General features: G+C 37.7%; 1 protein-coding gene and 3 pseudogenes across 6 annotated transcripts; 2 read left to right on the top strand and 2 right to left on the bottom strand.

Moving 5' to 3' along the window:
- The first annotated feature begins 996 nt into the window (after positions 1-996).
- LOC121791974 lies at positions 997-6,387 on the top strand (annotated as a pseudogene).
- Positions 6,388-9,730: 3,343 nt separating this feature from the next.
- LOC121791976 (single-stranded DNA-binding protein, mitochondrial-like) lies at positions 9,731-12,588 on the top strand. Of its 6 annotated transcripts, none has more exons than XR_006048792.1 (3): positions 9,731-10,421; positions 10,679-10,778; positions 10,885-10,943. XR_006048792.1 is itself a non-coding variant. In XM_042189771.1 (2 exons), the coding sequence occupies exon 1, from the start codon at positions 9,800-9,802 to the stop codon at positions 10,418-10,420; it is 621 nt and encodes a 206-aa protein (XP_042045705.1). In that variant the 5' UTR covers positions 9,731-9,799; the 3' UTR covers position 10,421; positions 12,453-12,588. The 6 variants fall into 6 exon arrangements, 3 of the variants coding, with proteins under 3 accessions (XP_042045705.1, XP_042045706.1, XP_042045703.1); XR_006048794.1 differs by having other exon boundaries at positions 10,672-10,778; XR_006048793.1 differs by having other exon boundaries at positions 10,679-10,775; positions 10,885-10,900.
- On the bottom strand, positions 10,868-13,713 carry LOC121791977 (annotated as a pseudogene).
- A 2,001-nt stretch (positions 13,714-15,714) lies between these two features.
- Positions 15,715-17,480, bottom strand: LOC121791975 (annotated as a pseudogene).
- Positions 17,481-17,484: the final 4 nt, after the last annotated feature.

Here is a 17,484-nt window from a genome sequence, read left to right as displayed (position 1 = left end):
TACTCTTGTTCCTATCAGATTGGCCAGAAATTGAACTTAAGTTAAGCCTTTAATCTCTTTGTCTAGATCCATTATACTTGTGGGATGGATCGATTGGCTGCTTGATGGGGACTCACAAGTCTATAATGAGAAATGATATGTATGAAATTGAGATTATCTGAAGAGATAAAAGAAGGCTTTTCTTTTTTCCACAGATTTAGTAAACTATTTTGTTAAGGTTCAATGCACAAACTAATTATGCACACCTTTAAATCTTCCTTAGCTCTGTTGATGCTAACTAATAGTCTGAGATTTTTTTTATGAAGTTGTCTTGTTGTGCTCCTATCTTTGCTTTCACTTAGCTTCAGGCATGATCATGGACATGGTATCTCCTGCAAACTATACACAATGAGGAGTAAACATTGTGTTTTTACTCTTTGCTTCTAATTTTCTCATTCTGATTTCTAAAATCTGCTATTATATTGTTAATATTACTTGACTCTTGGCTTTCGCAGGATATAAGAAGAGGACTTAATTCTGTGAGGAGAATATGTGACCAACATGGTATTGGTGGAGTATATGGCCCTGTTATTGAGTTGCTAGAGTGTGATGAAAAATATTTCACAGCTGTTGAAGTTACTGCTGGGAACAGGTGACGACAATTCTTACAGTAGTTTACACGTCTCCTGTCAAATTAACCATTCATAGTTCCTCCTTTTGTTTTCCTTTCTTGCTTTGATATGCTCAATTCTGTCAATCATGAATCAACAGTAGAACTTAAGTTACATTGTTATTATGCCAGACATCTAAGTTTTAGTGTCTTCTCTAGTTTTGGTTTTCATACACTCTAGCATTCCTTTTTTTGTACAGCTTATTCCATGTGGTGGTTGAAAATGATGATATATCAACCAAAATAATGGGCACCTCAATGCACAGAAAGGTGGTCGGGTCACATTTGTACCCCTGAACAGGGTGAAAGCTCCACACGTCACATATCCACAGAGCTCTGATGTGATACCGCTATTAAAGAAATTGAATTTCTTAGAGAAATATCGTGCAGCCTTTGGTCAGGTTTGGCTTTTGAAATGTCTCTGTTACTTGCATGATAATCTATGGTTAGTGGGTCAAATGGAATTTATTGAAAAAAATACAAACTGATACTTGAGTAAAGTTCATTTGGGTCACTGGAATGATGATAAGTTGATTATATATAAAATTGGTACTGCTTGCCATGAATACTCATCATATTTCTTCTTATAGCTTGTTCTTAAGACATCACATACATTGTTACTGAAGGCCTGCCATTTATCTTCCGTAGCCTGTTGCATTTGCTGGTATTTGCTTCTTATATGCTCGCCTATTGATGACAGCACTTATGTGTTGTGTTTCCTTGTTAAACTGATAGGTGTTCGCAAAGACTGTGATTTGCAGAGACTTAGACGTTGCTTCAAGAGTTGCCCGTGCTGATGGTTTGGACTGCATCACATTAGAAGGTTGTAATTGTACACCATCTTGGTTGATTTTGGCTTTTCTGTTTGGATCTTGTGTACATTCTTAACCTCACTCCCTTGCTGCAGGTGATCAAGTAAACAAAAGGGTGGCATGACTGGTGGGTTTTATGACTATAGGCGTTCCAAACTGAAATTTATGAGCACCATTAGACAGAATATGAAGTCCGTTAAGACAAAGGAGGATGAATTAAATAAAATCAGAGAGGAACTCCAACATATCCTTTGAAGAAAATTTCTCTTCGCTTTCATTAATTGGGTTTATCTAATAGTATGCCTTTATTTTTGTTCTGTATCTGTTTGCTTGAATGATATCCTGTTCATGCTGTAACACATCAAAACTCCTCTTGCTTCTGGTTCACAACTACTTTTGACTTTATATTTGTTTATAAGCCATTCTATGACTCTAGCTTTATCTTAAATGGGTTTCCCATACCTTGTTTGCCTGGTATTTCCTACTACATAAAAGTGATGAAGTGCTGTAATGTAATCCAACTACCGCTTGTTCATGCAATATAACATGTATAATAATTCTCCAGCAGGGTAAAGTCATTCTTGTTTAAGGATTACAGTGTAGTAAATATTCTACTTCAACTTTTGGCCTTTTGTTTTCACTGAGCATGCCTCACTTACCGACCAGAAAATCAATGAGCTAGTGGCCGAGCAGCAAAAAAATGATGCCAAGATGGCTCATGAAAAATCTATACTTGAACAGCTGAAGCAGGATGTAATGAATGCGGAGAAGCAAAAGCATTCCATCTTGAAGTCCCTTGAGAAGAAAGTGAGTCAATCTTGGAAAATGATTAGCTCAATGTTAAAATATGAAAATCCTTCAATTGTATATTTGCTGTTATAATTTAGTATTATTGTTTTATTGTTTCCATGTTGTCTTTTTCTTTTCAGGAGAAGCTCCTTTCCAGTGTATTAAATCAAATAGAGCAGAATAGAGCTAATATTGCTATGAAGAGAGATGAAATGGGAACTGAACTTGTTGATCACTTGACACCAGAAGAAAAAGAGTCACTCTCTCGCTTGAACCCTGAAATAACTAATCTAAAGGAACAGCTAATTACCTGCAGGAGCAACCGCATGGAGGTTAAATATTAATTTAAGCTTTTCCTTGATGTTTGCTTTGGATGGTCCCCCTTGATGACATTTGGCATTGTCCATCATTGACAGACTGAAACAAGAAAAGCAGAGCTGGAGATGAATCTATCTACCAATCTCGTTAGGCGGAAGGAAGAGTTGGAGGCTGTAATGCTCTCTTCAGACACTGATGTGTTGCAAGCAGAAGCTGAGTTGAAAAATCAGGAGTTAATGGACGCCAATTCATTAGTTGATCAATTGATCCAGGAGCTAAAGAGTAAAACTTCCTTTTCTTCATTTTCAAACTTCAACTTGAGGTCACATCGTTTTGCCGCATCTTAACACAGCCATATCTTATGCAGGCGTAACTCAAAGTATAGATGAGAAGAATAGGAAAATGGAAGACATTAAAATTGAAAAGGATAAGCTAAAGGTATTTTCAGATGTTACCATTTTATATAATGTGTATAATGTTCTCTCATCCTAGCCCTTCTCTCTATTCATGCCTATTCTTTTTTCTCTTTCCGAGTTTGTATTTTGTAGATGCTAATTGTATTCTTGCATTTGTAGAGATTTGAAGATGAGTACCAAACTACTCTCCAGGATGAAGCGAAAGAACTGGAACAGTTATTGAGTAAGAAGAATATATATGTGGCCAAGCAAGAGGAGTACTCAAAGAAAATCCGGGAATTGGGTCCCCTATCTTCTGATGCTTTTGAAACGTAATCTTCATATCCAAATTCTAACTTTTCACTACAATTACTTATACTACTGCATGATCTTTATAACCTCTTGTTGGCAGATTGCTTTTGAAGTTATGCTTCACATGCAACTTTCATGTAAGATAGTCAAAATATAAAAATTGCTTGGGTCAAAACCTACCAATGATGCTATATCTATAGTAGTTGTTGTTGTCAGAAATATCTTCTGTCATAAAGTCAAAATAACTCCCCCCCCCCCGGATTCTAAAAAATGTAAAACTATCAAGAGGTCACGTTCTTGTTTCATCACTTGAACACATCATGTAGAACTTCCTTGAACATATTCGGAACTCATAATCTAATCTGAAGTACTTGTACACTATCCAGACACTTCTCAGCTGGTTATAATCTGTTATGAACTGATTTAACTATTGATGATTTTTCTTAATGAAATGTGGAGAGCTTGGCAAAACCAAATAATTTAGGTTAGGCTACTCTTTTTGTTTTGGTGAGAGCTTGAGACAATGATATTTGTACTTTAACTGAACTTCCCATTAAATATCTTTAGCATTTGTTGCGACAAGTTCTATGTTAATTCATCAGTTATTAGCCAAATATAATTCCTTTCTGCAATAACTAAGAGTTTCTGTAAAAATAAGCACTCGCCAATTCCCTTTGTACATCACTAATAGTCTATACAAAGTTCACTATATGTTCAACGAACACTAAGATGACTGAATCCTGATCCAGTATCGGTGGAACAATATCTGTGACAGTGCAAGCCCTCATATCTGTGACAGTCATATGACAATGGATGGACCTTATGGACCATATTCTGTTTATCCGTTTGCCTGGTGCTAATATGTTGATTCCTGTTATCTGCTAGAATTCTTTTTATCCTTGATCTTTGGTGCTACAGGTGCTTCTGTTCAACTGAATTTAGGCCTACATCATTGGACTTCTTTCTAATGATAATTTCATGTGATGCCAATCTAGGTACAAACGAAAGAGTGTTAAGGAGTTATATAAATTGCTTCATAAGTGTAATGAGCAACTGAAACAATTCAGCCATGTTAACAAAAAGGCGCTTGATCAGTATGTCAATTTCACAGAGCAAAGAGAAGAGCTCCAGAAAAGACAAGCTGAGTTGGATGCTGGTGATGAGGTAAAGTCATTCATATTATGATGACATTGTCCATTGAAGTCTTTATAGCATGTGGATGGATTTCTTGACTTTTTACTTATCTTTGATAGAAAATCAAAGAGCTCATAACTGTTTTGGATATGAGGAAGGATGAGTCAATTGAGCGTACGTTTAAAGGTGTAGCCAAACACTTTCGAGAAGTATTTTCAGAACTCGTACAAGGAGGTCATGGATTTTTGGTTATGATGAAGAAAAAGGTTTGTAATTTCATCATCACAGATAACATTTGTTAATAGTATTGACTTGTCAAGTTATGTTCCCTATATATCTTAAAATTATAAAAGGCCACGGTACATATTGTGCTATGTTAAGATTTTAAAATGAATTTAACAGCCGAAGGTAATATGCAAAGCTAAACAATAATTTGACCGCATAAAGTTTTATTTATCATATAAACCGTGACAGCTATTATTGGTTAGCTTTTCATTTTTTACATTGGTGGAAGTAAATGTTCTGTTCTGTATCTATTTAACTTTAATAAATCATTTGCATCTTTCCATGACTAACACAATAAGGGTTAGATCCCAAAGTGCTAGGTCAATTGAGTTCAAGTGCAAAAATAAGTGCTGACCAAATTGGTTTTATCCAGTTGTACAATGTGCTCACTTCACTAATTTAGCCTTAAAAAATCGGTGAAATGTGACGGACTGTTCTTAAATGGAGGCACATAAAATATGTGTTTTACTCATCTTTCTTTTACTAGAATGCTATTTTTTCCCAAGAACTCTTCTGTGTGAATTGTTAAATTGTTCCTATTAAAATAATGGTTTGCAGGATATGGAGGATGCTGATAATGATTTAGATGATGACGAACCTCGCTCAGTGGAAACTGAGGGCAGGGTTGAGAAATACATTGGTGTTAAAGTGAAGGTTTGTTATTAATTTCTTGTCATGTGCTATTTTTAAAAAACTTTTTTACTATTACTATCCTTATTATCTGCTACATGAACATGAACCGTGGCATGTCCTCTGACTGAGGGTACTTCAAAACTTAAAAACCAAAGAATCAATTTGCTTTTCCGTCTAAAAAAAGAATTAATTTGCTTTTTGGATGGGTGCATTTTAAAGCCATTATTCTGGTTCTTATTTTGCATCCACATTGTTTATTTTACTTTCCCTTCTTGTGGTAGGTTTCTTTTACTGGACAAGGGGAGACTCAGTCGATGAAACAGTTATCCGGGGGTCAAAAAACAGTGGTGGCTCTGGCACTAATCTTTGCCATTCAGCGTTGTGATCTGCACCATTTTAACCTTTTTGATGAGATAGATGCCAGCACTTGATTCCCAGTATCGAACTGCAGTCGGGAGTATCCTTGTTAATTCTGGCTCTATTCTCGTACCTCATTTGCAAATGCTTTTAGCGTTTTATCTGCTCGCATTATAGTTTTACAAAGTTAGATAAATGATGCAAAACCCTGTTCCCTATTCCCACTTCCCTTGTGCTACAACTGGTGGATCCTTAACTTGTTTGTCGCAGACATGGTCCGTCGTCTTGCAGACATGGCCAGCACTCAGTTTATTACAACAACTTTTCGTCAAGAACTGGTGAAAGTTGCTGACAAGATATATGGTGTGACGCACAAAAACAGAGTCAGCCGAGTCAATGTAATCACCAAAGAAGATGCTCTGGATTTTATCGACACGATCAGTCCCACAACGAGGTTAGCTTCTTCTTATACTGTGAAAATCATGTACATGGGAGAAATAGAGAAGTGATTGATTATTGCGTTCCAATAATTGCAGTGATATGGGAAAACTTTTATGAGAAGCAGCGTAGAATAGCGAGGAAGAAGGGTTGTAAATTGACAACATGTGCTAGGTAGATGCCGATGTATTTATTTTATGTGATGAAACTGTAGCCATTTCTTATACAGATTATTCTCGTCAAATGTGGGAGTATTTTATATTTACTGTGGATTTTTATGTTGTCTTTTTTCGAAAAGTTCGATTTGAATTTCTCTCTTTTCGGATTGATCTGTTTAGTTCGATTTTTTTGTCGTTCTATTTTCAGAACTTTCATGGTATGTTGTGTTATGAAGGTCGTGATTGGTTTTACTCATATTTGAATAATAGGTATTTATCACTCCATATAGTACTAGGAAAATAAAGAAATATTGAATACGATATCGATATACCATGAGATTTATATTTGTGCCTGTTGTTCACCACGAGATTTGGCTTAAATGAAAATCATAACGTATTTTGACCATTGCATTCATGCACCTCAAGTCAGTCACATATTTTTTCAATCATTGCCTTACTATATGATTAAATTTGCAATTTTAAAGGAAAACAATACCATCAAACATTAAAAAAAATCACTAAGAAAAAAGGATATGATCAAAATGTTATTTATTTAGACAAATGATAAAAACATATGAAATCATGGTTTTTAATCATAATATCTTTCACCTTGCAATCTGAAACTCATTACCAAATATTTTTTTATTATATTAAAATTATAACAGATTATCAATCACGTCATTACAAATTGTTTGGTTTTTATTTATCTTAAATTCGCATTTTTTATTTATCTTAAATTCGCATTTTTACGATAAAAAACGTCACAATACTCTTATACTAACAAATTTCATATCAATACTAGGGGTGAGCAAAAAAACCGGAAACCGAATATCTGAACCGAATCAAACCGAAATTTTGAAATTCGGTTCGTTTATTTCGGTTTTTTGGTTCAGTTCGATTTTGAAAATACAAAAATTTCGATTTTTCGGTTTGGGCGAAGAAAAAAACCGAATAACCGAATTTATTTAATTATTTATTTATTATATATATGTTACTATTATTTATTTTATTGTGTAATATTAATTGCATATTTGTATTTGTTGGTTGATGCCTTTGATGGATTAGGAATATTATCATTTTTATCATGTTATGTTTTGTAGGTTGAAAATTTCTAAGTTTCTGTACTGTTTTCTTTCTCTCCAGATTTTCGGTTTTTTAATTCGGTTTTCGGTTTTCGGTTTTTCGATTTTTTGGTTTTTTATATAATTTCGATTTTTCGGTTTAGTTCGGGTTTTTAAGTTCGGTTTTCAGTTTTTCGGTTTTCAGTTTCGGTTCGGTTTTAGTTTTAGGCGAAATTCGGTTTTTTGGGTTCGGTTCGGTTAGGGCGATAAACTGAACCGAAACCCGAATGCACACCCCTAATCAATACCCATAATATGTTAGGGACGACAGCATTTAGGCCACCCGCAACGCGTTACGCGGGTGGCTCGAAGCCTGTTCCTCCGTGACGAGACGCGCGCGGGATGCGTTGCAGCGTCCTGTCGCGTCCCCAGCCCGCCGAGACACCTGTCTCTCCGAGACGGCCTGCGAGACATCTCGCCACGCGCGCGCTTCGGCGCCATGCGTGACGCCCACTCGCCGCCCCGCGAGTGGGTTTCGTCACGCTGACGCAATAAATCATTTAAAAAAAAAATCAAATTTAATAAAAAAATTTAAAATTCAAAAAACGGTAATATTACCGTTTTTCGACCGTTTTCCTATTTTTTATTTTTTTTATTTTTTACTCTATAAATACTCCTATTTCATCCTCATTTCACACACAAACACACATCTATTCTTATCAAATCATCTCTCTTTCAACTCCAATTTTCATCTCAAATGAACTCTTTTATTCTTCCCCCAAAGTTAATTGATCTAATGGATCTATATGAGCAAATGCGTCGAATAATGGAAGAATCACTTGAAGAAGATCGACGCCGGGAGGCGGAGGAAGCCGCGCCGCCCCAAAGACGCTCCCGGACTTACATCCATCGTAGCCGGGAGGAAGCCGCCGCAAGGTTAGTCCGCGACTACTTCAACGATAACCCGGTTTGGGGAGATAGCTACTTCCGTCGACGTTTCCGCATGCGGAAACCGCTATTTTTCCACATCGCAAATACATTGGCAGCCCGGGAAGAGTTCTTCCAAGAAAGGTTCGACACCGTCGGCCGTCCCAGCCACGCGACGCTGCAGAAATGTACTGCAACAATCCGTCAACTTGCGACTGGACAAACAGCGGATGTGTTCGACGAATATCTCTACATTGGAGAAACACTAGGAGAATGTGCTTGATCCAATTCTGCAAAGGCGTCCGGACAACCTTCACCGACGAATTTCTCCGGAGGCCAAGTACGACAGATTGTCAGTTTCTGCTCCACCTTCACGAAAAAGTGCACGGATTCCCCGGGATGCTTGGCAGCGTCGATTGCATGCACTGGCAATGGAAGAATTGTCATGTGGCGTGGAGGGGGTCGTACACTAGCGGCCACAAAGGCACCCACCCACCGTTATACTCGAGGCCGTTGCCGACTACCGGCTATGGATCTGGCATGCGTACTTCGGGGTCCCCGGATCGAACAACGACATAAACGTGCTCCACCAATCCGACCTCTTCACCGAAGTTTTGGATGGTAAAGCGCCGGCCATCAACTTCATCGCTAACAACCGGCGGTATAAAATGGGGTACTATCTTGCTGACGGCATCTACCCGAAGTGGCCAACCTTCGTGAAGACGTGCAACATGCCTGTGAACGCAAAGCAGACTCTTTTTGCGCAGAAGTAGGAGGTTGCTCGCAAGGATGTGGAGATGGCGTTCGGGGTTCTCCACTCGCGCTTCAACATAATCAAAGCCCCGGCTCGTACGTGGTTCATGGAGAGTATGGTCGACATCATGTATACGTGCATAATCTTGCACAACATGATTGTCCAAGACGAAGGACCAGAGGCGGGAAATTGGTTCGACCCTGAAGCCCCCGGAAGCTCTACCGCAAGTAGTCCGCCTCGCAGTGGAGTGCATCCGTCTATACAAGAACGGTTGTCTATTCGGGCAAGGACACATGACTCTACCGCCCACGCCCAACTCCAAGATGATCCAATGGAACACATTTGAGCAAAATTTGGCGGAGGAAATTATTAAATTATGTATTTTAATTTTTTTAGGATTTTACGAATTTTATGTTGTAATTTTATTTTATTTTATTTAATGAATTGTATTTTATTAATTGAATTTGTTGAAATAAAAATTAAAAATGAAATTGAATGATAGTAATTTAAGAAATGAGCAGATAAAAAATGGAGGGTTGCAGGTTCCGTCCCTTAATTAAGATATAGAGTGAAAAAGTATAATGGAGTCCAAAAATAGTAATTTAAAAGACGGTTAAGGGACGAATAATAGACAGCATTGCGTTTAAACAAAAATTTGGAATCAGAAAAATAAAAAACATAAATACGCAAAAGTATGTCTCTTTATTTTCTGCGTCATCTCTTCCATTTTAATCTCACAAGTCGAGTGCAGACTGCAGAAGCTTCGTTAGCACTTCCATGGCGTCTTCTCTCTCTAGAAAACTATCCGCTGCCATTCTCTCGAAGCACAGACCACTCTCGAACACATCTCTCTCTTTCTGCACCAAAAGTCTCTCCTCCCCAGAATCCGTTTCCGATTCCGACTCACCACCCGATTCTCCCCCTCCAAACCAGCAGCGCACCAATACCGATCGACCCCTCGAAAACGGCTTGGACCTCGGCATTTACAAGGCGATATTGGTAGGGCAGGTTGGGCAGGCGCCGATTCAAAAGCGGCTGAAAAGCGGGAAAATAGTAACCCTAATTTCGCTCGGCACGGGTGGCATTCGCAACAATCGGAGGCCGCTGGACAACGAGGAGCCGCGTGATTACGCCAATCGCTGCGCGGTGCAGTGGCACAGGATTTCTGTGTATCCTGAGAAATTGGGCGAACTCGCCGCGAAGAATCTCGTCCCCGGTTCTACATTGTACGTGGAAGGGAATCTCGAGACTAAAATATTCAATGATCCGATAACTGGACTCGTCCGTCGAATCAGAGAGATTGCTGTACGTCGGAATGGGAGGATTCTGGTTCTAGGAAACGGAGCTGAAGCGGCGCAGTTTTCAAGGAATGATATGGCTGGGGTTGGATATTACTGAGGTGATAGTCTTTACATTGCTTGGCTAGAATGCTTATGTGATCGCAATGCTTTAGGAAGTAGAGGAATTAGTAGTTGGATTATGTGTTGGCCATGAATTTGTGCTTTTGTGTTCGTTTTCGAAATTCCAAAATGCAGTGCTACTATAAATTTGAAGAATTTGTCAGTTTTTGTTCCCCTAACTTCTTAATTGTATTGGTTATGACCTTTATCTCAATGTTTTTATCATGAGAGCTTGATAACTAATAATAGGAATCAGGTATTGATGATTTTCCCGTGGTAAGGCCACATTAACCGACAAACTAGTGCTGTGCTTATCTGGGGAGCCAAATTCAGTAGGCTGCAGTTATAGAAATGTTGTAAGCAAAACTCACTGGCAGTTCCTTTTAGTAATTATTCATCATTAATGCATTGGTTCTAGTTATATTGAGTAACTATCACTAAAGATTTAGCATCCTTGCCTAGGTTAAGTTGTCAGGCCAAATCCAAATGGGAACAAAGGATCATAATGTGGATCGCCTACATCATGGGGAGCTGGTCTGACTGATTTGAACCAAGTCTAGGAAGTTTTCCAGTGAAACCATATTGACCAAATAGGACATCAGCTACACCTTGGCCTTCTGTTCCTGGAAGCCAAGCTGCGACAAGTGCGTCTATCTTGTCTAGGTAAGGCTCAATTGTCACTGGACGCCCAGATATGATAACAACAACGCATCTGACAACCCTGCAGACGTTCCTGATAGTACTTGGACCTGGTTCAATTATAGTTAGGTTTTTGCTGTCTCCTTTTTCCTCAGCATATGGGATCTCACCCACAACAATGATGGCATAAGAGAAATTCTGTGGCTTCACTAGATCCATGCCAGGGTTTATCATGTGGACAACTTGAGTGGAAGGGTCTACTGTCTTTCTGATAGCATTTAAGACCGTGGTTCCTGCAAATGCAGATTTATGAGAAAGTCAGCTATATGTACTCCTATTTTCAGTACAACTCTGTTATATGTAAAGATGTGCTTTGATGAAAGCTATATTGCTATTTTGTTATGGAAAACTAATCCATCTAATATGTCGGGAACTTGTTTAGATTTCATTGAGGGTATTAAAATTTAAAGCTATACCAACTATGGGATCACTGTCTTTGACACCCTGCCATTCAACTGTCCAGCCTCCACATTGATATCCAAGATTATCAGCATGAGTTCCTGTAACAAGTACTTTCTGCACATCCTTTTTAAGGGGAAGCAATGGCTGATTAGTACTTTTACCATTTTTCAGAAGCACTAGTGATCTCCTCACTGCTTCCCTGGACAATTCCCGATGATTCTTTCCAAAAAAAGTATGCTTCAGTTAAAGTTGAATTGCAAGGACAATAAACAGTAGCAGGAAGGTTTACAACTAAAATCAGCAGATGGTATACCTGGCTGCCAAGTTGGTTTACCAAGCTAAGGTCGGCCAAAGGGTTCTCAAAGAGACCCATGGTGAACTTCACCCTTAATATTCTCAACACAGCATCATCTATCCTGCTCATTGGGATATTGTTACTCTTCACTTGGTAGGTCAGATCATCAATAAATTCTGTGAGATTATCTTCCAGCATAACCTGGAATAGTTAAACATCTGACATTAGACAGAAGGATGACTGTACATCTTCGTGTTGTAGCTAGCTGTTTTCTAAATGTCTTGTCTACAGCTTCGGGAAATGTCTAACACTCACTATGTCTATGCCTGCAAGAATACCAGCTTCAATTGAATGGGAATAGTTTGAATGAGGTGGATCTGTAATTCTGTCAATGCCAAGCCAACTTGATATGATGAAGCCCTGCAATTTATGTGTGCACTCAGTATTGTCTTTTTATTCTCTCGGGGCAACTTTAATGAAAACATCATATCTATCATTTAATGCGTATTACCCTGAATTTGAGCTTGTGTTTTAGGAAACCTGTAAGTAGATCACGGTTAGCATGCATTTTCCTGCCATTCCAGCTTGAATAAGCCACCATGACTGAGATGACACCTTTTCTGATTGAATCCAGGTATGGAAGCATGTGAATGCTGAGCAATCCATGAAAGTCAAGCTCTGTGTTGTTCTTATCAATGCCATTTACGGTTCCGCCTTCACCCACAAAACCTTTTGCACAGGCTGCGACCTTTTTTCTTAGGTAAACAAATATATATCCTCACTTGTTAGGCAACCAAAATTTTGTTCTGGGTTGAAATACAGAAAGAAATGGAGATTTTTACTTTCCAGCAAGAAAGGGGACACCCTTTTTGGAAGCGGGAGGAATGTCGCCCTGCAAACCGGGTATGAATTCTGTCATTGCTCGAACCACCTTAGGATCTTCGCTATAGCTTTCGAAACATTGGCCCCATCTTGGATCTCTGCAAACCTGTAGTCAAATAAATAGTGACTTGACCCGATACTTAACACTGTTGAGTTTAGTTTAGGACTTTAGGTATCATTTGCTTACAGCAAGGCTGGGTGCGAAATTGTAGTTGATTCCCGTTCCTAACTTCGAGTGCAGTCGCTGCTCCGATCCTCTTGACAAGGGCTGGATCTCTATTCCACCATTGATGTTAGGATCTCATTTTCGTGTCAACATTGTGTTAAACGTTAGACTTGCCTGGTGGCTCCGAGGCCGACATTGTGAGGGAAAATAGTAGCGTTGTAGACATTGTTGTTGCCGTGGGTGGCATCAGCTCCATAGAAGATAGGGATTCCGAGTCGAGTCGAAAGAGCTGCCTTTTGAAAAGTGTTCACCATTTTCACCCATTCCTCTGCAGATGCCTTGGGAGATGGACTACTCCCAGCTCCACTTAAGACACTCCCTGCACCTCCACCAAACTATCAAATCCATAGAGGAGTTGGTGCCAAAAAACAATTAAGAAAAGAGAGAACTACCAATGAAATATTTCTTGAGGAGAGTTGGAGAGACATGCATCCTCTCAATCTGAGTCATCTGCCCAATCTTTTCTTCAAGGCTCATTCTCTTCATCAAGTCTCTGATTCTTGCATTTAATGGCTGTTTTGGGTCTTTGTATTTCATGTATTCCTTTGCTTCTGTAACTACTATCACCATTAATACCATCACCATCATTTTCATCTTCATACCCCTTGAAACCACCTTCATCATTACCTCTGCAACACAGCCTATATATGTTCAACAAATAATGCAATTATTTAATTTTGTCTAGGGAAACATAGTAAAATAAGTAATACCTCTAGTTGCACGCAAGGCGTAGAGATAGCTATTTAAAGATTTTTTATAAATATTTTGTAGAGGATTATGAAGATTTCAATGAGAGTAGTATCTGTGCCAGTGTGTGAATAAATATACAAGTAGTGATTCCTGATAAGGTATTTTTAGTGGGAGGTATTTCCACATGTATTCTTGGATATTTTGTTATAAGTGCAAATGATTAAATTATTTTGGGTATAATCTTTTTGTAGTTTACATGGTTTGAAACTAGGCAGATAAAATATAAAATATTTTTTATTTTCTTTGATCGAAATATAGTTATTTTTTTGGAGAATGATTTTTTCACCTCATATCTTTATGTTATAATGCCCTTATTTTTTTTAAAAACAGGTTTTCTATATCAAGTTCTATGATCGATTTTTCCATAATTTATCTGTATAAATTTTAAAAGTAAATTGCAATTTACTCATGATTTTTTATAGCAATAAAGACCTAATTTTAATATTTGTTGCGATTTAGATTTATCGATTTTTTTTATATGAGATTGAAGTTGAAATTTAGGTGTGAATTTTAGTGTCAAAACTCAAAATTAATTGAAGGTTTATTTAAAGCTCATTATTTGAACTTTGACATTATCTTCTATATTACTGATAAGATATTGAAGTGAATTTGAGACAGCACTTACCTAGTGGTTGGACCCACTTGAAACGATTAGTAGTACAAATAAAATATATCTATTAGAAAGTAGTACTACTCCTACTATATTACAAAAATTAGAGAGCAACTTCAAAGAAGAAATGATAAAAAATGCCAAAACATTTTCTGCAAAATGGGTAGACTACTAAAACAAATGACGAAGAAATACTAGCGACTTTCTTTAAAAACAAACTACTATAGTACAGCAAATGACGAAATTCCAGCGTTATATAATTATATTTACCGAATTATAGTAAAATCTCTATACATTAGTTATTTTGGAATCATAAAATTTCAATGACAATTTAATAAATTAAAAAAGAAAAAAATTCAAGACTAATTTGAACATACATATAATTACTAAGTGGATGATACAAACTATCCCACTAGTGCGCGTGTTATAGTGCATTTTAGTTTTTTCAAAGGTAGTACCTTATCTTCATCATATACTCTAATTCACTGTGGCTAAATATTAGTATGTGCTCTAACAGCGTTATGATATTTAATATTTGAGGGAATATATTTTTTGGTCCACGAACTTTGTCAAAGTATCATTTTAGGTCCGTGAATTTTGAAAATATCATTTGAGGTCCGTCAACTATGAGTTAATATCATTCGAAGTACTTTTTTACTATTTCAAAGTTTTTATGGACGAAAATACCCTCAATACCTTAAAGGATATATATTTTTAATTAATTTATCACATACTCATATTTTTAACGAATTTTCTAAATATAATTTAACCTTCAATATTATCACTTAATTTTGTGACATGCAAGAAATGTTCCTTATTCAACTTTTTATAATTAAAGAATTTCAAAATATTTTTTAGATATGTATACTCGTAAAACTAATGCCACAGTCAATAGGCGATACTTGAATATTAATATATTATTTAAAATAATATCAATATATTAGTATTCAAGTATCGCCTATTGACTGGGACATTAATTTTACGAGTATACATATCTTTAAAATATTTTGAAATTCTTTAATTATAAAAAGTTGAATAAGGAACATTTCTTGCATGTCACAAAATTAAGTGATAATATTGAAGGTTAAATTATATTTAGAAATTCATAAAAAATATATATAAAGATATTCATAAAAAAATATGAGTATATGATAAGTTTATTAAAAATATATACCCTTCAAGGTATTGAGGGTATTTTCATCCAGGAAAACTTGGAAATAGTAAAAATGTACTTAGAATGATATAAACTCATAGTCGACGGACCTAAAATGATATTTTCAAAGTTGACGGGCCTAAAATGATAATTTGACAAAGTTTGTGGACTAAAAAAAGATGTCCCCTCTTAATATTTTCATGATATTGTCATAACATTTAAAACTAGTTATATTTGCAACAATGATATTTTATATATTAAACAATAAACATACATTACTAGTAAATCTTTTACTCCTATTTGAATTAATAAACTTATAGATTGCATGCACAAATTATGACTACGATTCAAGACTTACATAACACAAGCATAGCGCATGCATTATTGCAACTCTATGCATATCATATTAATGCATAGATCAGATGATGGCGACGACAAAGCTTCAAGAAGGAGCAAGCAAGCTGCGTAAGTAGGTTTCGACATAATCGAGACCACAGTATTGCTTAACAACGGGCAGAGTAGCCGGAACGTCGAGTTGCAAGTCAGAATCAGTCCTTGTGTGGCTCCCCAACCTTTAAGCTGTTTTCTAGCCTCCACCACACCCGCTCTTATACCGCAGTATACTGAAGTCGCGAGAACCAAAGGAGGTTCGCCACTAGCTGCGCGTACGCACCACATCACACAACAACAACAACAACAACAACACCCACACTCAAAACACTACATTACCCTTAGACGAGAGAACGCGGTCTGGGTGATGCCCGGTGTTGAGCACCTTAGCATTCAACTTTTTCGGAACGTTGTCAAGACTCGGGATCTTGTAATCCCATGTGCTGTTTGTAGTAACAAGTCCCTCTTCATTAGTCAAGTATTCTTCAAGCATGAAAAACCCCACACCTTGTATGAAAGATCCCTCAATCTGTATGTATCAAACTCAACCTAATGAATTGTATTATCCATATAAGTTAAAAGACTCCATTTTCTTGAATATACAGTACCTGTCCCATGTCAACAGCAGGGTTTAAGCTCTGCCCACAGTCGTAAACGATATCCGTTCTCAATATAGATTTTTCGCCCGTGAGTACGCATATCTCCACCTGCAACCACAACAAACTCACTATAGAAATACCATTCATGAAGACACATAACAACATAGAAAATGTTACCTCACTTACTGCAGCACCATAGTTCAAGTATTCTTTCGAACCGGACTCGGGAAGAAAGTAAGAGTTTGCTGCCAAATTTATAGACTGATTATGTGCCTGATTACAACACATAATACACAGTTATTTGGAAGGAAATTGTAGCATGAAGTGAATTGAATGCAGAAACAAACCTCGAGAATGAGATCGTTCCATTGGAGTGAGCCCTGTTCGTCTTTCAGCGTAGTGGCAAGAGGGCTTAATCGTTCGACTAAAAGAGTAGAGCATTGGATCACAGCAGCACAACATGCTTCAGATGTGGTGCTTCCAGCGGTTATGCCTCCTTGTACGAGGCTCAACGTGTCTGACTCTACAACGCGAACCTTTTCGATCAGGTTTTCCATTCCATCACATTTGATCAAACTGAGAGCATAGGCAGTTGCTTGTTTCACCTTTGTATACAGCCCCTGCCCCATCTCAATGCCTCCGACTTCGACAACCACAGATGCATCTTTAAGGATGCTCACTTTCCCCGGTTTCCCACTCACCGTCACTTTATACACAATTGGAACACAAGAAATGCCTCTTTTACGCCATATGTTGGACCGGTTGAACTGCTCTACCGCTGCAGTCCTCTCCATATAGCATGATGAACTAATCAACTCATCCCAAATATGAGGCAGGGTGTAGTCCGAAGCTTCTCCAGCAGCCTCAGCGTAGAATAGCTGCAGGCTCTCGCCTGTGTGAAAATTGATTTCTCTGACCGAACCGGCCTCCATTGACAGCAGAGATGTGACGCGCTCTATTATAGCCTCAGCGATGAAATTCCCCTGCACGTCACCAGGGGCACGCATCATTGTTTTGCTTGTGTTGTTGGTCTTGCATAGTTTTATGTCGAACGAG

Source organism: Salvia splendens, unplaced genomic scaffold (assembly GCF_004379255.2).
Source record: "Salvia splendens isolate huo1 unplaced genomic scaffold, SspV2 ctg981, whole genome shotgun sequence".
NCBI lineage: Eukaryota > Viridiplantae > Streptophyta > Magnoliopsida > Lamiales > Lamiaceae > Salvia > Salvia splendens.
The sequence above is the reverse complement of the archived record's forward strand: the minus strand, read 5'-3'. Positions and strand labels throughout refer to the sequence as shown.

Bases quoted from the DNA above. Each gene is read 5' to 3' on its own strand.
- LOC121791976 (XM_042189771.1), top strand. From the start codon at position 9,800: ATGGCGTCTTCTCTCTCTAGAAAACTATCCGCTGCCATTCTCTCGAAG.